At 34.1% G+C, this 21764-nt stretch overlaps 1 protein-coding gene across 8 annotated transcripts in view; it reads right to left on the bottom strand.

The window, feature by feature from the left end:
- GABRB2 (gamma-aminobutyric acid type A receptor subunit beta2) overlaps window positions 1-21764 on the bottom strand; it is a 190135-nt gene that overhangs the window by 6782 nt on the left and 161589 nt on the right. For 7 of the 8 annotated variants that reach the window (XM_084535314.1, XM_084535313.1, XM_084535315.1 and 4 more), the window contains 4 exons: window positions 21498-21635; window positions 20166-20318; window positions 18814-19058; window positions 3160-3210 (listed from right to left, as the gene is read on the bottom strand). In XM_084535314.1, coding sequence (XP_084391440.1) covers window positions 3160-3210; window positions 18814-19058; window positions 20166-20318; window positions 21498-21635 — 587 coding nt within the window. The remainder of the gene's footprint in view (window positions 1-3159; window positions 3211-18813; window positions 19059-20165; window positions 20319-21497; window positions 21636-21764) is intronic. The other variant, XM_084535319.1, reaches the window with a different exon arrangement.

Raw genomic sequence — 21764 nt, 5'->3', positions numbered from 1 at the left:
AGCAGGTGGAAAAGCCTTTGCTTTTTGTTTGTTTGTTTTGTTTCTTTCAAATGAAAGGTTCTGCTCTGACAAGAACTTCAGGTATTAGCAAGGTGTCTGCCTCTATAAAAAGAGGTCTGGAGCATTGCACAGGAGGATGCACCTTTTCACTCCCCATATGCAGACAGGACTACTGTTTACATGGGGAAAGATTCTGGCATAGTGTAACCATCTGGAATAGTATAACTATCTCCACTCCCCAGTGCTAATGTGTTATGTAACTACAGTGTGCATGTTGTGGAGACCTGAACACTGGAATAGCAGATGGTTGCAATTTAGAGCAAGGAAAAACTCAGACATATAGTTCAGAGTGTAATCACATCAAATGTGCTTTGAACACTTGTTTCAATAAACAGTTTTGACTACTATATATATATATATTTAAGACAGTTCAGAGAGCAAATGTGAATGCAATTTTGAATATAAAATCTTAGAAATTTAAGATTTCAAATATGAACCAATTCCACTCTTGGTCAATCTGAAATAGATCTGAAATATAGTAGGAGAACTTCAAAATAAGTAATATATAGAAAACTAACATAAGGTCATTTAAGGAGTTCTAATTCTCCTCAGCCTCTCCTCCAAGCATATATTTTGAATTGTGAGTACAAAGCATAATTCAATAAAAATACTTTCAAACTCAATAATAGCTAGTGAGCAGCTAAATAACTACACTGACTTGAGTGATGGCAGTGCAGGTTATACTCCAGGCCAAATAAGAAGTGGAACTGTTCCAGAGCTCCTTTAGGAATAAGTCATCCATTTTAACCATTTATCATGTACATATTATATACTATGATTATTCTTGAAAGTGCACAAATTGTGACTTTTGTGGATTTCTAAACAGTAACATAGAATTAATTCTTTTGTAATATTTAAAAGCCAGCAGCCACCACCAGGCACCTCAGTGTGCTACCTGATATAGCACAGTATTTGCCATTAGCTTAAAAAAAAAAAAAAAAAAAAAAAAAAAGCTATGTCACTTCTTAATAGCATCCATTGCATAGTGGAAGATAGGTACTCACAAAAGTACTTTGGACCTACTGAAAACATTGCCATTTGGAGTGATTACATCTGTTCAAGTGATGCATGAAAATCAGCATCATTGAGATGCCAGATTTCCCTTCTATTTTTCTCAATTTTTGAGAGTTTGCACCCCTCTAGTTTCGTTATATTTTACTTTTAGATTAAATGTAATGACTCAGTGTGAAACAGCCAACATCACTTACTTTGCTTGCTTCCAATCACAACTATATGAGATCTCTGAATTTTCTAGCTAGAGAAATCAGCATTTGCTTTTGAGAAGCACCAGAAAAAATAGGAAAGTTGGGCTGAAACTCACGAATTCCTTTAAGTACTTGATAATGAACACAGCAAGGAAATACTGTGTTCTAGCCAGGAAGATCATCAAATCAGTTCTCATATGCATGAAGCAGAATTAAGGCAAAAAGTGTATTCTGCTATTGTAATATGAACAAAAGCAAACATACAGAAAATTATCAAATAGATATATGAAACTTCACAAGAGGGTCTGCAATTATTTCCTTATAATGAGTACAGTTATTTAGAAATTTCTGAAGAGATTTCTGGAGACAAAATTGGCTGTCATAAGACTGAAAATAAAAACAACTGTAAGATCTCAAGAATTTTTAAAAACAAACAGGTAAATTATCTTACAAGAGGGGTGCAAAGACATTTTGGAAACTACATTGTTCATATTTTCACATATCCTTACAAAGACAAAATAAATTTTAGTTCCAATGACATAAGGGGAAATTTGACATAACATTTACTAATACAAGGGCTTTACCCCAGAGCCTAGAGCTTGGGTTATTTTCACCTATGTGTTGTGTATTCTAAGACACTATCTTTGGAAAGATGTCAGTGCCAACAAATTTGTTCACCTCTTAAATATTCTTAGTCTGAATATACTCTAAAAATTTTATCCTTTTGATCTGCAGTGATATTAGAAATTTGAGTGCTCTTTACATACTCATACACTTTGCTATGGAACACAAATATAACAAAAGTTATTTTAGTCTACCAGAGTTTAAAATAGACAGTGTACAGCTGTTATCATTCCCTCAGTTAACTTTTTGCTTTGATTCATTTGACTTTGGATTTTATATTAAAATCAATGAAGTAAGAAATTTACTGAATATATGTTGCTAACACAGAAAATTGCTGCATATATCTGGCAATCTTTGGCAGTAGTTAGCAATATTAGTGATGGTGGGCAGAAAGAACATCCAGCAATATTCTAGACTATCTTCTAGGGCAAAGTGTCTTCTTCTGCACATACCACACTGATATAGGAGTTGGAACAAAGCATTTCTCAATATTCCAAGAATTTCTCATAAGAAATAATTCAAAGTAAAGTAAAAATTAGTGATGGGTGAACCTTCAAGTGTTAGAATAGACAGGTAAGCACCACAAAGTTCAGGTGCTTCTCCAGCACAAATCTGAATTTCCTGCACCCATTACAGTGGATTGACAGTTACAAGAACTGAATTTTTCATAGTATTTTGAAGAATTCCAATCCAGTTCCAATCTAGAAGTACAAGTAAATGAGTAAATATGAAAATAAATGAAACAGCAACAATAGAACAAAATTAACCCGACTTTTCAACCTCTGACAAAAGGTTCCTCAGTAGATTAGAGAGAGCTGGAAGTGTTATTTTCACCAAGCAGGTTCGCCCAACTCTAATAAAACATGCTTCACAATTAAGGGAAGTGTGAGACAGAATGTTAATGATTTACATTTATTGTACACACCACCACCCATTCAAAAGGATCCCAAAGCGCTTTACAAGCATTAGAAAGTAGAACCACTTCCCACTGAAGTGCAATCACCTCTGAGGTGAAGTGCTGAACAATACACTATATTTTAGTCAAAGAAATGGAGAATGCTGTAGCCAATTAAAACTATGGGGTGGGTGAGTAGTGGTGGGGAATGTTAGGTAAGCAGAACAGTTACATAAATTGATATTTGGCCGGATGCTTGGGGCTGAGATGACCACTCTATAAAAAAAAAGTGCCATGGGATCTTTAATGACCATAAGTGGTCAGGACCTGAATCTTAAGTCTCTGAGGATAAAAGCAGAAAACAATGAAAGATACCTTTGTTGAATACATTTCTGGACAATGATATGTGCCAATTATTCTTCTGTCCTGTAAGTTAATAAAATCAAGACCAGTTTCCTTAGAGATAAGGCAGCTATTATCTTTCATTTAAAATTAAAGCACTCTAGGGTATTAATAGGACAACTAATTAGAAGATACAGGGACCTCTAAGCCAACAATTATCATAGGTATATTCTGGCTTCAGAGGTGCCATTACTGCCTTGCCCTGGTACTCAAGGTAACATAACTTTGTGATGTAAATGTATTTTTTCCAACTGGTCACTGTGACCAAGGAAGATATGATGATATGAAAACAACTGTTAAAATTATTCTGCGGGAAAAATAAGTGTAAAAGTGATTTAAAAAGAAGGTGGCAGAAGGTTAGAAAGCTCTCTCGGTGCTGAAGGATTGTTCAACCATACAACTAGACTCTTTATGGTGAACAGGAGAATTCAAACAATGGAAAAACTCCCAGGGGCAAGGAACAAAGGGAGGATGTGAAGATGAAGAAAAAGCAGCAGAAAGGGCCATGAAAATAAAAAAGGTGAATGTGGAAGTGAATGAGAAATGACCAGAGCTCAGCAACCATGCAAGAGGGTGTTTGTTTTTTCTTAAAATCAATCTTAAAGGTGGATGACAAAATATATGATATAAATGATATTCACTTATAGGTCCAGGTCAACCAGTGAAAAAGCTGACTCTGGAGCCTAGAAAGTGGCCATGACATTTTGATGGCCTCAAAGAGAATAGAGGAAAGTGTAGAAATGTTACCATTATATATTCTTCCTGCTATCTAGACATTCCAAAATGATGGCTATCTTGAGGAAATCCTCTTATGCTAATATATTAGCAACTGCAAAATACAAGGAAATTACAACTCTCACAATCATACATGCAGGCAGACATATGTACATTAGGAATCCTCCAACGATGACCACATCTCTGAAACTAGTAACATCTAGTAAACCAGCATCTTGGTGATTAAACTTTGCTGTTATGCCAAACAATTCAATAGTAGGAGGTAAATTCATACTCATGAATTGAAAAGATATAGTATTGTCCCTTTTTGCTTTCTCATATTCTATTATTTTTCCCCTGTAAGGTAATCTTCAATTACAGGCAGGTACTGATAGCTCACTTTATGGCAGGATGGCACAAATACCATCGATGAAACACTCGGCAGGACTGAAATTTCCAACTGAAAAACTTTATGAAACAAAACATTTGTAAATTCCATAGAAATAGTTGTTTGATAAGTAAGGCTGCCATTAACTAAAAGAAAATATGGTAAGCTAAACCAAGAATGGAGAACAGGAGTCGCTGGTCTGCTACAAAGTTAACACTACAGATTAGGTTTCAGCATTTATAGGTCCTGTGAACCAACATTCTTAAGAAGTGAAAACACAGAAATAAATATCCCTGTAGCAATGAAACTCAATGTGGCATGCCTAGATATATAATTTAATTTGTTAGAGATAAAACTCTTAGTGTTACCCATAGTATACTTTCCCACCTCTTTGTTACTGAACTTTACTTAGAAAACCAGTAACAACCCATTCCTGACTAATCTTAGTAGCTCTAGGAATATTAGGTGACAGTGCAAAACACTCTTTACATATAATAGGGATCTCCCACTTCATCAGTAAGGATTGCTTTATTGTTCAGGAACCACTGATCTCTGGGGATAGTACTGACTACTCAAGGTAACACATAGAAGGTTTTATATAAGATGCTGCAAGTTTCACTCTGGAAGAAAAAAGAAAAAATGATTTTCAAATGGCACCTACCTACAGTTGTACAGACAATTCTACTGAGACAAAGCTATATCAACTAATAAAGCACAAATGCCTAATATTTTAAAACATCTATATGTGAAACAATGCCCCTAAGAATGTAACTAACACTGTATTTCCATTGTCTGTATAAGATGAAAATCATTGCCAGCATTGTAGTAACTGTTTATGAAACCACATTGGGATACATTGACTCAGTTTGTGTTATACACCTAAGACATGAGTCAGGCTGTAAAGTATGCAGTTAGAGGACAGTAAAAATAAGTTCACAGTATCACAGTATCACAAGTTGACTTATAATTTTGGATTACTTTATTTCATTTCAGATCAGAAAATCCAGAAAAACTCTCCAAATTCAGTTGTGCTTTTCTTTTGGCTCTTGAGCTTCTCAAAGCCTAAAAATCGAAGAAAAAAAAAAAAAAAAGGCAAGCCAATAAGAAATAAAGAAAAAAAAAATCAGAAAAAAATGTGAGATCTGGACACAGAGCTTTAAACACTTTTCTAATTCCTTGTAATTCAGCTTCTAAGCATCTATTTTTACCCCGCAACATATGTGAATATCTTGATCATTATCATTAGTAACACATCGGTAAATCAGTCGTTAAGCATTGTTGAACTCTGGAGTAATGGTTGAAAACATATGCGTTCTTTTGGCACCTATTACTTACATACAAGATTCCATACTTAAGACATTCTAGAATAAGTGCATAAATAATATTAAAAAGGGTGAACTATCTTTGACTTGAAACTGGAATAAAAATCATGTCATAGGAACTTGTGCAAACTACTGCATGGAATCTAACATTCTGAACCAAAATCCAGCAAGCTAAATATACAAAACCAGGGGGAAGATGGGGAGAAACAGGACAATGGCCCTTATTTCTGTCCTGAGGCCTGAAGCTTACACCAACATCTTGTGAAATATTACAAAAACAAAACAAAACAAAACATTTCTGTTCTGCTTTTTTTTTTCTTTTCCTTGAATAAAGTGGGCTAAAGCACCTTAGCCAATCAAGAAAGAAAAATGTAATGTACACTGTAATCTACAGAAATATATACAGAAATACAGAAATGCATCTTCTTCCATCTCACCTTTGACCAAGATAATTCAGTACAATGCAATCTCTAATATAAAGTGGAAGGAATAAATTGCTTAAGGTCTTGATCTTGCACATAAAATTTCCATTCCAGTATAGAAAATATAGTATACCATAAATAGTAAACAAGTATGTAAATCAGGAATGGAGCTTGTGACTTTCTTTAAGTGGATACATTAATTTAATGGGACTTAAACACATACTTAGGTTAGTCATGCTTTCAAGTGATTTCCTGACCTGTGAATAAGACTGTCACTTTTAATCCAAAGCCACAAATTGTTTCCTTCTCCTGTGTATATGCACTGCTTTATTTTAGTCTACAAGAATACGTTACAATGGTGGATCTAAATACTAGTTATGATGAATTCTAGCTGGTAAGTTTTTTTCATTTGAATAAAGTTTGTATTGATGATATTTAAAGGTAGTTGCCCTCTCTTCTGGAAGCTTTAGGTACAGATTTCTTTTTTTGTCCTTGAGACTGCAAAACAATCATTCAGATCAATGTCTTGAGTAAGTGACCGCATTTTAAAAATTTAACCTTTCCACACACACACAAACAAACAAACAAACAAACAAACAAAACAAACAAAATAAATAATAATAATAATAATAAAAAAAACCACAATTCTTCTACAGTAAAGTGAAAAAAAATTTCTAGGATAAAAGTTGCAAAAATTAAAAATGAATCTTTCTGAACCACCTGAGAGTATGTATTTCTACAAGGCCAACTCTATAAACACTAAAATGGAAGAAAATTAATCTTGAACCAGAAATAAACATAAAGAAAGTGATTTAAGTAGAAGTGGACTTTTTGAAATTTCAACTTAAATTTTCAACCATATTTCTTTACTACTGAAACATTAAGAAGGAAGCAAAGGTAGGATATTTAGAATAGAAATCTCCTGGAGTACCGATTAATGACAGTCATACCTTTTCACCAAGAAACAAGGAATTAGGCAGCTCTCATTCTTATTAATACTTCTCTAACAATATAAATTGTTAAAGTGTCACCAAAGTTACATGTATGCATTTAACTCTCTTCAAGATCCTATAAATGAAAAACAAACCTGCAAGAGCGTTCGAGCATTTTCTTTCTGTAGTAGTTTCCATTTCCTCTATGCCCATAAACCAAGTTTCCTATTATGCTGTCTTGCAAAATATACTTTAACTAGCTAGAATATATAGAGCTAGCACCAGAAATCTACTACAGAAACACAGTAAAATTTCTTCGATATATGTAGAAAAGCTTCATGAAAGATGAAAAATACATGAAACATTTGATTATCGTTACAACTGGCAAAATTTCCAAGGTATAATTTGAATATAATTATGGTTCTGATATATGAACTAGGCAGTAAAAATAAGGTTGATAAAGTAGCTTTTCTAGAACAGACTTTTATAAAATCCATAGATGCTACTTTTCTTGCTTAAAGTCAAATACAACATGGAAAGCACTACACATCATGCATTTGTCATAAAGGTCGGTGGGCTGTATGGCAGTCTACCAATGTTTCATTCTCCTGAAACTTCCATCTATTTGCCTACAGACTTAGGCTTGTGATTTTGTAGAAGAACACCACCATGATTCATGGGCTCAGCCCAAAAAGTAACATGGTCAAAGGCAGTAGAACATACAAGGAAAGATTTCAGGAGCAGTAACAAATGTCAGACAAAACAGTAGAGAGAAATTCAATTGTGGTGAATTTGACTCAGGAAATTCCTGAGATTTTTTATGGAAAAAAAACAGTGTCACATTTTCAGTGTGGGGAAAATGAAGATGAATTTCCAATTTTTGACACTATATTTTCAAATTAAAAAAAAATCTAGAAATGTACTTATGATCATGTTCAGGGCTGATATAGAAGCCTGAAACACTGCCAGTTTAACAGCTATAGATTTTGCAAGGCTCAGAGGACTGGTTCTGACAATATTAAAAAGAACAGTACTTAAAATAATCAGAAAATCTGAATTTGTTGACAGAATTAGAATATTCCTGCATGATTCACTTGCATGCTGATAGTCTGATGTTTTGGGGAGAATCTAATGTTTTGTCACTCATTTAGAAATGAGTGACAAGAATGAAAAAACCTTTGTTGACACGAAATGCTTAGTCATTTCAGATTTGTTTCTAGGTAAATTTCTGTATATTCACTATATACCAATATTGTGTATCATGCAAATTATACAGCAATATTATGCACCTTTGCAAATTTTGTATTGTACTTAATTTGTATTCGTGTATGAATTAATCTTAGAGAAAACAAACAAAATTAATTAGTCTTCTTCCTGTCATTTTAGTGTTCTTATGTGCTTATACATTAAAATTGTCTTGAGTTTGATTAGTTAAAAATGTTATAGTTTTATAGTAACATGTATACACATACAAAATATACACATTTGAATTGTAGGAAAATTTCAGAGAACATTTAAAATTAAGAAAAAATGACACCCTCCCCCCCCCCCCCAATGTTTGGAGACCAAATCTAGATGTATTTTTATGTTTCAAATGATATATGCCTCATACACATACATACGAAAAGGAAGAAGAAATATAAGTTGAAGAATACTCCTCCCCACATAAACCCTCTTCTAATGATAACTATATAGAACTGGCTTTGGATCTTCTCCTCCAGATACATTATCATGTACTTTAATAAAACCCTCATGTAACAATTGAAACTTATGTAAAGACGCTTTTCCTATCCCAAATTACTATATCTTTTTGAAGCATAAAACCCTAGAAATCCATCTAGCAGAAAGTAAGCTAAAATCTTCGGTTTCAGAAGACTTTCTTTTAAAGTTACCTGCAGAAACCTTTGAATAGTCAAATAAATAGTCAAAAAAAAAAAAAAAAAAAAAAAAAAGCCAGAAAACATTACCCTAAAATAATCATGCTGCTTTAGGCAGTATGACCTTTACTGTTACGTCCCTCAAGACAGCCCAAAAGTGTTAAATTTCTGACAGCTAAATTAACAGAAAGCTGAGTTCATCTTGAGGATAAAAGCAAGAATAGGTAAGCAAGGCTTTCCGTAAAATGCATTAAGTTCAGGGAGAAGACTTAAATTTTTTGGTTGGGGAAGAAAACTAAATTTCGGCCTCTCATACCTCTAAAAAGAGCAATGGAGACATACAAAAAATAATAATAATAAATTCTCTCTCTATATATACACACACAGTTCTATGTTTTAGTATCTCGCATCATTACGGAGTGATTTTTAAACCTAGTATCTAAAGAGTACGAAAGATATATTCATATATATACACATTTGTATATATACATACATGTATATATTTTAACTTTACGCACAATCTTACCAGTCTCCTAAACCTTTTCCTGAGTTAGATAAAGAAAATAATACCCCATGTCTATCTTTCTCCATATGCAGGATTCTGAGAAAGCAGCTAGTACCCAATGAATGAGTACCAAATTGAATTTACAGAAAACTGTAGGTCTTTGTAGCCCAGAATTACTATTTTTTAAATTTAACATACACATATGCAATACACTCCCTAGCACCCTTTATAAATAATATTTATAAAGAAATATAATAATTTGCATAGGTCTGTATGCATGCCCCATTCATATAGTACATGAGTAATATATTGCTATGACTAGTGTTCAGCATGTTATTTCTAGGTTGCATGGGCTATTCTGCTCATTAACCTTGCTCTGTCTTGATCTTCATGTAAGGCATGCAGTGTCTTTGTGGCAAGGTGATTGGATGGTTTCTCCCCAAAGGAATTAGAACATTTCTACTGTTGAAAAAAAACACGCTATTTTTGAGGAGGATGTGTTTTTGAAATATTGGGAAAAAAAATCTTTAAGATGAGTTCTACCACAAATATATATATTTTTTATATATTGTTGATCATGCAGCTTAAAGTGTAATAATAAAAATAAAGTGTAATAATAAAAGGTAAGGCATCGTAATTAACAGTTACAGATTGACTACAAATGGGCAAAAATTACAGAAGAGGAATTTGAAATATCTATCTTTCTTACTAGTTTAGGATTGTATCATTCTATTTATAAACAATTCTGATATGAATTTTAGATTCTGAATTTAGATTTTAGCCTGAAATTGATTTCCCCTAAATTAGACAACAACAAATTGTTGTTTGCTAAAAGAAACTAAAGAGATGATCACTCCAGTCAGTATAAATAAAGCAAAGGTAGCAGGGTTTGACAGACACTTCCTACATTACAGTAATATTTTTACCACTTAGTGTACTTACGATCCAGTGATCTCAAGATTCATCAACACAACCAGGTAACATCCCCTAGCACACAGCATTTAGTACAATCTTTATAATGAGTTATGAATTTTATTTTTTTTTAAATAGGAATTGGCTGACTCAGGGCCATTCAATTAAACCTTGTGAAACTCTTCAGAACTGATCTGCTTTGGGAAACCAATTCCCCAGATTAACTAGCCAGACATCTCTTATAGATTGTAGCTTAGTACATTTCTTCTACTTCACTATATATATATTTTTTTTTTTTGGTTGTTTGTTTTTGTGAAGCAATGCTTTTATTCACCTGCAATCTGAAATAATAATATAAATTGTATTAATAGATTCTTTTTTTTTTTTTCTTAACCAAAAGTGTATTTAATTCAGGGTCACTGGTGGATGCCAGGTTTGTAGATGAGCTACATAAGCAAAGAGAATAATGTGCTTTCAACAAATGGATTGTACAGGCACTGTTCTTATATTAATTAAACATGGCATTCAAAGGAGTGCAGCTGCAGAAAGAAACCCTCATGCAGTCGACTTGACCTTTATTCAGATGTCATGTTGAATATCACTACAGTTCACGGAAATAAATCACCTTCTGACTGCTTCTGCAAAGTGCTGTAGGCTAAAACTGGAACTGCCTCAAATTTTACTCCTATCATACCCCCTGTTTCAACAGCACATGCAGAGGCTGGCTGAGCACTCTGCATTGCTGGTTGTTTTGTTTGCAGTAATTCATTGATAATGCAAGAATGTAAATTGAGGAGAAACGCTGAGCTTTTATAATCCCTGCCTACTTTCACTCCATGTCATTCAATAAACTTCGGTGTAAGTCCCTCTGTCCCTGGCTCAAGAATCAGTCCTCGTGCAGTTTTATGTGTCCTTCAAACAAAAGAAAGACTCTCCTTGGAAAAAAAAAGAAAACTACCACTGAAATCTGGACAGTGGAAGAACTATCTCAAGTGATACAGAACAGTGAGGATATAAGATTTTAAACTGAAATTTTAAGAGCTTTATGTTGCTACGGTGTTTTAATATCATGTAGAATTCATTAAGTGAGTTAATGATTTAAGATCCCTATGTTATACATAGGGATCTTAAAATTCTTTTTTTTTTTCTTTTTTTTTTTTTTTTCCCTATGCTCACAAAGACTAGAAGCATCTCTCCTGCTTTTGGTATAAGGCATAGTTGTATGTAATAAACAACAATTATTTTAAAGTACCTTTGCAATAGTTCCTCCTCCTCATCAGAAGTGCATTTACACAATATTTTCAGAGAGAAATGAACAAATATATGTATTTCCATGAACTGAAAAGGATGCAGGGATGCCAGAATGGAAATATCAGAGAAAAATCAGAGTGGAAATAAAAGCATTAGCCAAGGCTAAATTAATGAATGTTGCTTTGGAGTAGGATATATTATCTCAGGCTTGGGCTCTGTTAATGCATCTTTACACCACAGTCTGAAAACTGAGGAGAGTGACCTTGTGCATTTGCAGTGTACCAAAAGCTATCACAAGTTAGCCTGTAAAGGCCCACATGTATATGTATCTGTGCATTCTCACTGGCTAACATTAATGCAGTCATTCCTCTAATTCTGCCCCTTTTTTTTAAAAAAAAAAAAAGACACATGTATGGATATGGCAGTAAAAAAAAAAAAAAAAAAAAAAAAAAAAAAAAAGAAGAAGAAAAAAACCCCACAGACTCTTCCATTTATTCATTGGTAAAGAAAGCTAGGAGGCTGTCATGATGTCATGAGAGAAAAGCTAAGGTGGCACAGCAGTACCTGAGCTCACTCTATGCCATTACAAAGCATGCTACTGTAATGGGTGGCACTGCAGACACAATGAAGCAGAGTGTTCTGTCTTTGGGTTAGAACAGCCCATACCATGCCAGTCAATCTAATAATGGGCACTCGGAGAAGAAGGATGCATGTCCTAGACCATACAATGGCCAGAGACCATCTACCCCCAACCTGCCCAACTCCATAGGTGTAAGAATTAGGTGTGATCTCTTACAAAACAGGTTATTGCATACTCTTGTTTGTCTTAAACTCTGATAATGCAGTGGAGTCCTTTGAAAATGAAAGCTCTAAGGACAAGTTTTCTGGTTAAACTTTGTCTAACTCTTCCTTGGTCAAGGAGGTGTAGGGAAAAACTCAATTAGCAGTTGACACAAAATGGAGGGAAAGAAAATTACCATGTTAAGTGCAGCTGAGGGGCAGGTTAGGCTTTTATTTGCTTTGTTCTTGCCATCTCCTTTAGCAACTGTGTGCTAATTTGGATATAAAAACAGTGGGTCAGGAGGGCAATGAATTGCCAAGATACCTATATTTGCTTAAATCTTCTTAGCTGCCTAAGCCCCACATTCATTCTTCTAGTGAACATTTCTATTGTTATTCAAATCTATTAATATCCAGTTTAATCTCATTATCATATTTAAGTTCCATGTTCTCTACATGGTACCCGAATTTCTGACAGAAAAAGGTCTGACAATTAGTCTGACAATTTCTGTTGGTCGTGACTTGGCATTGTGTTAACAGCAACACACTGCAACTCTCAGGCATACTGACTGAATACCTTACGTAAGAGACTACTGAGTAAAGAATTACTCATAGTTTCAAAAATACATGCAGTATATTCTTAAGAAAGTCTTTGTGTCCAGAAAAAAACACAAGCAAACAAATATCTCAACAGCTTATTTAAACTTGTAGAGGCTAGCAATATCAGAACCCATAATTCTATGATTTTATGTCAGTGACATTTATTTAAAAAAACGCTAAAAAAATATGAACAGTTTAATGAAGTGTTGCACAATATGCTGACACACTCCCCCTCTCCCCCCCCTCCTTTTTTTTCCAGAGGGAAATTTCTTTATTAAAGCTTACAAAAACAATAATGTGATTGCAACATCAGAGGTAGAATTTTATTTACATGACTTATGTCATCACATACTTCAGGTATATAGCCTATACACTTGCAGCTTCTCTTTGCTTCAAGCTAGGTTGGTAACTTCAAGGTTTCAATTATTACTGTAGTGTGAACATTGTGATCTATCTACATTATGCAGAATTTTTCTGTGAATGCAAATCAAATTACTTTGAATCAAAATAATAAATAAATTTTATATAAGAAATGTTAATTTACAATAGCCACTTAATTTTTCTAAACATAGCTGACCTAACTGTACAGAATAAATATGATTTTGTAATAATTTAAACACAGCCTGTATAACACACTTACACAAATGGTAAGCATAGGACTAGAAATGAAAGGCAAAATGCACCTAATGTTAACACATCTTATGATAACACATCTATTAGGTTATATATCTAAATTAAGAAAAAAAAAAAGAAACCAACTTACCAAACAAACCAAACCAACCAACCAAACAAACAAACAAAAACAACCAACAAAAAAAAACCAAAACAACAAAACCAACAAATTCAAATACTCTGTCCTGTTTCTAGTTAATATCTAGTAAGGAAAACACACACATGTCCAAAAAAAGACCGACAAGATGTTCTATGTGGAGATGGATCTGTAGCCTTTCTTTTTACAAGAGCCTTGATGAAGGAACTGATACCAATACTCACAGCCAGCACCATTTCTCTGCTGCCTGACACTCTTCCAGTCTGTTGTTTTGGAAGAGGACAGCATACAGCTGCTTTTCCATTCTAATCACCCCTTTTCAAATGTACAGCTGGTAAGACCCAAGAAGTGCTTCTTTACAGAGGAAGAGGCCATAAATCAGCCTTTCATTCAGCCCAGTATGTTTACCATGTTGTTCTTTAAGATGACAGTTCTGGTTTCCATTAAAATACTAGATAGCTGTAGTGAATGTTTTCTGATTTATCTAGAATAACAAATATACAAATATCACTGATATTGAAGAACATTTTCACCTTCCTTACACCTCCAGAGAAGGTAATATATTTAGTAATCTGAATTAAATGAGCAACTGTGGAGAAAACAGCAATGAATCCAAAAGACATAACAATAAGTAGCAGGTTGAATGGGAATTTAATAACACAGGAAAATATACTGGAAACCTGACAGGCAGTCAAACTGTAAATCTCATGCAACACAAAGAGAAGATGCAATGGACACATCACAGTGATCACCAAGCCCATTCAAACCACAGTTCCGGGATGGAAACAACCAAGCTAAAATTAGTGGATCAACAATGCAAGAGAAAACACCAAAATTAATGAAAAACTAATTTGGCTATTGGATACCTGAAGAAATTTTTGGGGAATAAATCAGTACTGAGAAAACGCACCAAGTTAACTGTTTGAACTACAAGAAAAGAAATTAGTTATATTAAAATGGCTGTTGTACCAAGTTTACACTGAGATCCTGGCTAGGCTAATCATCTTGAAAATGAAATCAGGCTTCATAAAGGAGAAAACTAGGAGGGCTGTATCACAGTTATTTGTTTAACAGATGGAAGTTATGGAATTCACTGAAGCCTTTGACACATGATCTTAAAAACTGAGGGTAAAATAAGACACAGGTGTGTGTACAATTGCCCACAGGAATAGTCAAATGAATTACATTTATGAAGCCAGAGGTTATAATTTGCTCCCCCCCCCAACCCAACCCAACCCCAATATGTATATATGTATCTGTTAATCATGGGAAAGAACCACGAGAGAATGAAACAGATTAGTGCACTGAGCCTAAACAAAAGTTGGCACAAAATGTGACTACAGAGGATCAAAAGAATACAGACTCCTGTCAACATTCCTATAAAAAATAGAAAAGTCCATAGAATAAAATTTGTGAATGAAGTATCACAGAATAAAATAAAGTAGTTAATGGGATAGAGAATATATATATACCATAGTTCACAACACATTATATCTTCAACAGCAGAAATGCCACACTCCCTGTTCATCCACCCTTCCATATGTGTTTGCAGTATTATGCCCTTCAGAACAGAAAAGATTCCTAAATCAGAGACTATAGAGATAATAAAGGCATTGAAGAAATAAGGGAAGATACGAGGACATGCTTGGAAAAGAGATGTGAGGAGAAATGCCATCTCCAACAATGGAAGGATGTCTAGAGTAAGAAGAAAGACAATGTAAGATAATTTACCTGTAAGGAATGTGACTGTTTACAGAGAGAACAATTAGCCTTGACAAAGGCAAAAGATGATGAGAGTTAGACTAAAGGAATAAACTGCTGAAAACAGCTCGAGAAGTTTCAAGAGTGGAATGATTACACACACAGCCATTTCAACATGAAATCATGGCAAAGAAAACTGAGCATGTGAGATTTAATGAGTCTGTGACAGCATATCTAGGGAGCATGAGTCTCCCTTGACTTTATGTCCTTTGAATTTATCAATGATTTTATTATTCACATTTTAGAATGCAAGAAGAAAACCAAGATATAGCTCTAATCTCTTCTCTGCTTTTCCACTCCATATCCCAATCAGAGCCAATCTTTGAAAGCAAAAGAGTATATAAATTCACAATCTTCTATTACATGACATTTCAAAACAACAACAATAAACCCACAACCAACCAAAAACAAACAAGCAAACAAAATAAACCAAAAAACACCACCAAAAGAAACCCACAAAACCAAACTCACCACATTTGGCATATGACATTCAATCTAAAATTTAAAGAAATATTTGGCCACAGTTCCATCTGGAATAGCCCAGGAGAAGCTCTGAAGCCAGCCTGATGGTGTGTGCTCATATAGAAAAAATATGGCATTCTCTTTCTGAGTCACCAAATCTCCAAGGGATTACTTGGGATTTAGCCGATACCTCAGACATGGAAGAGCAGATTCTGTTTTGCTCCTCTGCTAGTTTGTAGACTCTGTGGTATTTTCTGAATAACACTGAACAAAAAAATGAGAAGCTACCAGTGCCTTTACCTGTCCTAGAACCTTTCTATACCAGAGAATTTAACAGCATAAAGGGCATAGGTATTAACTGGTGCCCATGATTTTGCAAGTATTTGTGGATGGAAGAACTAATGGACACTTCTCTTATGACCAGCGTTTGCTATTCAGACAAATTCTAAGATGCTGTTACAAGAATTGTTGTTAGAAGATGAAGAAATTTATTATAGATTTGCTGATGTATACTGTATAAACAAAGATGCTGCACTGCAAGCAGCAGTTCCAATAACTATTCACCTGCCTTATTTACAATGTCTATATGCAGTAACAGAGCTGCATAGAAGTGTTCATCCTCATCATTTCAAGGTTTATTGCTACTGCTATTATTTTTTTCCTCATGTTGTATCCAAAGACACAAGCATAATTTCATAATATTCCATGTACTGATATTTGAGGAATCTAGTAATATCACAAAAAAATACTTGTAGTTCATAGTCCTTCAGTGTTGGATCCTAATTAGACACAGAGTGCTCATTAAGGCTCATTAAGACACACTTCTGGTTCTTGTGCATGAAAATATTACACAATATAATAAAATAATATACAATATCTGTCCCCCTTTCAGGAAGAAAATTAGGTCCATTAAATACAAACCTTTTTTCTTGTTGATGATCAGAGAGAAAGAGCAACTGTCAGCTCCTCTCCTCCTCCCCAAAGCTCTCTATGTGCAGCAGGACAAAGTTCTCAAATTACTGTTCTTTTTTCCTCTCCTATTTGGTTCTCTGTCTGTTGCTTAAGGGATTGCAAACTTGATCATCAGATCAAGGTGTGATTGGGATCCCAGAGCAGAACTGCCACAGATTATGAACTGCACTGGCCTGGTAAAGCTAAAGGTTCAATTTCAAAAATGTAAGTACTGTAAAGTTTTCCCCAGTGTACTCCATGTTAATGCTGTGAGCTAATGAATTTCTGCAACAGACATTCAAAAGGACTAGTTAGTGCTTTCAAATTCTAGTTCATGATTAGCGATTTGCCAATAGACTTTGATACTCTATTATATGAGAGAATATCAATATGATATCAAATATGATAGATCTATTGTATGATTAAGTATATAGAGAATCTCACATGCAAAACAGTAGAGGGGCTTGGAAGACATGCTAATATCTAAGAATCTTAAATTTCCACATGAAAGGCCTTAGGTAGATGCAGATAGAGACTCAGAAAATTATCTATGTTATCTATAGTTTCTTAGTTAATGGCTTTCATTATTTAAAGGGAACCTGATTATTAAAAAATAAAGTTGAAAAATGAAATAAAAGGCTATAAAAAAATGAAATACTTTTTATTACTTTATACTTAAATGAAAAATAACCAATAGAATGAGAATTTATTTTGGATTTAAATAGTAATCATGAACACTGCAGAAGTAAAATGAGCAGTAAAATGAGTAAAATGAGCAATCTATGGTATCATACCATCAAAACTAACCTCTTCATTATGCATTTGCCCTCATTCATTAAAACATGTTTCTCTCAAATTAAAAGAAAAAAATAAATTATTGAATGAATGAGATCTCAGCCATGAAAATGTAATCCTGCATCTTAAAATACTATAAAACTATATACACCATAGGCTTTAAAACTGTAACTGTTTAATATTATAGATATGTGAGTTTTTGCAGTTCCATCTTCTGTCCATGGGCACTCTATGACAGCACAGAAATTCTGAACAAACATGAGAAATTTCACCACTAGAGCTGTATGAAACTTTTGTTTCCACTCACAAATATTTTTTTTCTTTTTCCTTTTCTTTCTGATTTAGATTTTTTTTTAACCTCTCTTGGAGTATCATGCTGAATTATGAATACAAGAAGCTTTCCATACCAAAAGAAAAAAAAAAAGGAGGGAGTATATAACTTTAACTTCCTAATTTTTCATGTGTGTGAAAGTTTATACATTTCACACTGAGTACATTTTAGTATTCAGCCCAGATTTGCCACTGTGTGAAACTCATCAAAAATGGTCACAGTGAAAAATGACAAGTGCTCCATTTTCGTAAAGCATAATGGATACTTTTTCCAAAAGTGTACGTCTTGGCAAATGTCTTTTCTGCCTTCAATTCTCCCTCCCCAGGGGACCATTTTCAGATTCAGAATTAAGTGCACAGCAAGTTGATGCCTTATTTCTGAGCAGTTTCTTCTTTAGTCAACAACATTCTGGGTCATTATATGTCGAAAATATGCAAACTTTCCAAGCTTTAAACACTTCTATAACAAACATTTATTATCTAGGTCATTTGAAAGATTTATTGAAATAGGTTAAATTTATTTTTTCTTTCAAATGTTCCATACAGCTCTTACTAGAATATCAAATATAGCCATCATTTTGGATTTGTTCCTTTGCAAATAGATTAGATATATTTAAGTCTACAACCCCACTGAGAAAACAACTCACAGTAAAGTTTATCTGAGTGCATGCCTTAGAAAAAAAAACATTCAATTTTCCAGGATAGAGGGCAGCATTCACTGGTGAGGTGGCTAAATATGCTGCTCTACAGAAAGCTAAGGCAAAATCATAATAATTCTGCTGCATTCATTTTGTATCAGAAATAACATTTCAAAGCTCTATCTTGCAGAACTGAAAGTAAGCTTATTGTAAGATACCTTATTGACATCCATTCGCAACTTCTCATTGTTGGCACTGGCAGCTTTTTCTGCTGCTTTCTTCTGACGCTGAGGTCCCCTGCCAAAGAAGATGTAGTTGACCAAAGCATACTCCAACAGAGCCATGAAAACGAAGACAAAACATCCCATGAGATACATGTCAATGGCTTTCACATATGGAATTTTGGGAAGAGTCTCTCGAAGATGAGTGTTAATTGTTGTCATTGTGAGTACAGTTGTGATTCCTGAAAAAAGAAGAAAAAAAAAAAAAAAAAGGAAAAAGAAAAAGAAAGGAGAAGTCTGATTGAATTATTTTTTAATTTTCTAACATTTTAGTTCATAATATTCAAGTGATAGTGCTGAAAAAAATCTAGGTGCTTCTAGATGCTTTTTTTTTTTTTTTTCTGCTAACAAGCAACTTCTATTCATATTCCTTCCTTATCCTGCACAGCAAAGAAAATTACACACATAACTAATTGTAATCAAAGAAAGAAACAGTAGTTGTATTCAACAAGCATGCTTTTAACCAGCTAAACCACAATCTTCTCTTAACAGTCTGTTATAAATTACCAGCCTAGAGTTATTGTATCTTGCCTTCCTCCAGCATTTTCATGCTGTCTGCAGACTTAATTTCTTACTACAAAATGCAGAAAGAAAAACTTTAAATGTCAAATTCTCAATTGTCTTTTGTGGTGATTTACTTACTTATCCGATTCAGGACCATGCAGAAATCAGTCTGATTTATACAAAATTTGACAGTAGATACTCATTTATTTTTGTAACATGCTTGGATCCTCTGATGAGGGGCACAGTATAAACAAGGACACAGGGGATTACTGATGAGATACGAGTTCTCAACAAATTAATTAGGCAAATGGTTTTACTTTTAGAATGCAAGGTAACAGTAAAGAAAAAAAAATTAAGGAGCTTCAACTTCAGAGAAGTTACCTATAAAACCCCAGTAAAACATTATTTAATTCATACCCAAAAGGAAAAGCAATTTGTATTCCATAATATGGTGCTGAATGTGTATTCTGGACTGCCATGAGCAAAACCAAATGAAATGCATTCTCTTTGGAGAACAAGCAGTAAAACAACAACAGAAAACATTGAGACAATTAGGCTAATTCTGGTTACAATGATTATACAGTTAGCTAATTCAGACATGAAATCACTTTAATTTTTATTTAAATTGGGATGATTTAAATGCTGATTCAAAATATACAAAGCTTACAAGCCAGATATAAAAAGATCTGAGATTTATTTTTCAAATCATGCACTATCCACTAAGCCACAAGCAAGAAAAAGAATTCAGTTAGTGCACACTACATGAGATGCGTAAAAATGCCTACCTAAAGCAACTCTTGCAGCTGAAGCATCATAATTAATCCAGAAGGAAACCCAGGACAGGATAGTGATCAGAATAGAAGGCATGTAGGTCTGTAGAATGAAGTAACCTATGTTTCTCTTAAGTTTAAAGCTGAGAGACAGCCTTGGGTAGGCACCTAAAAGAGAATATTTGGTATGGCCATAATTTACTTGCACAAAGCCTGAAAACATTTTCCTGTCATTCTGGTTTTATTGCTTCATGCAACACAGAGTACACACAGGGTTGAAAGATCCAGGATAATAAGCCGTAGAATTTCTAGCAAGAATTGTGATTAAATAATCTTTTATTTTAAGGGTAACAAGGATGCTGCTAGGTTCTTTCCTGATGGTAATTATAATATTCAGGAATCGACATCCAAAACATACTTCACAGAATTAAAGCATAAAAATGCTTCTTCATTGACAAGTTGCAGCATGCCTCCTTCAGGGTAACCTTTGTTCTAACCTTCTATCCAAACAACGCAATACTTCACTTCCCCTTTGTCACTGGACATCAGAAAAAAAAAGTATATGAAACACTTGTTGAAATGGGTACCTACAGATCACTATGTATTCAAGTGCTGCTCTCCCTGGTTTTGAAGAATTTGGAATGCACAGTCCTTCTATACTCCTTCCCAAGATGATTTCTGTCCATATCTAAAAAGTGTTTTTTTTTTTTTTTCCTCCTAGTTTTATTTTGAACACACCTAGCAGCTTTCTCAAGTAGGTAGAGTACATAAATACCAATAGCCCAAGTCTTGTTTCTCTTGAATGATTTAATATGTCTTTGAAATGTTTTAGCTGTTTGTTCAAGGATTCCAATCTTATTTTCCACTTCTTGTCATACAAAATATTTTCAGCCTTCCAAAAGTCATATGTTAGCTAGCATAGGCTAAACTATAGTCCCGTGGAAGGAGGACATGAAAGATTTTACAGTGAAAACAAAATAATTAGCCTAACACCACTTGGCACAAAGAACATCTAGAAACAGTCAGAGAAAGGTTTCTGCAAGCTGGGCTATATCTAGTTGGAGACAGGGCACCAAGGTGGCTTAGTCAATTTTCATAGAAAAACAGAAAAAGTCTTACTTGACTGAGCCATAACAAGACAGGCTATTGTATCTCCGTCATATGTTAATGACTGATACACTGTGGAAACTGTAATAACAACTGCTTTATTTTTAAAAAATTCAGTTGCTGCCTTAATTTACTTCAATTTCTAAAATTTTTGTTCAGATCCTGAACTACATATTGAGAACTTGCTCATTTTTAAAAGTCTTTCCAGTGAATTCCCCCTGTAGCTTCCCCTCCACAAACCTGTAGAGAAAACAACATTCTTGGTGATAAGCTTGTAGTCTACAATGGAGAACTGTGGCAGTTCGATCTTTGTCACTCCTGTGACTGCATTATCACCCCCTCGCCAATAAAATTCAATGTCATCTGTTGTATAGCCATCTATAAAACAGGAGCAAAGAGTTAAGATACACATCACTTCCCACATCATGGAGAACAGTCAAAAGAATTCATTCATAAAATACTTTCAAATATATTTCTAAAGCACTAAGGATAAAATAAATAAGTACA

This window comes from Aythya ferina (assembly GCF_964211825.1).
Source record: "Aythya ferina genome assembly, chromosome: 14".
In the NCBI taxonomy this organism is placed as follows: domain Eukaryota; kingdom Metazoa; phylum Chordata; class Aves; order Anseriformes; family Anatidae; genus Aythya; species Aythya ferina.
Note: the sequence above shows the minus strand (reverse complement) of the source record. Positions and strands in the feature narration are given on the sequence as shown.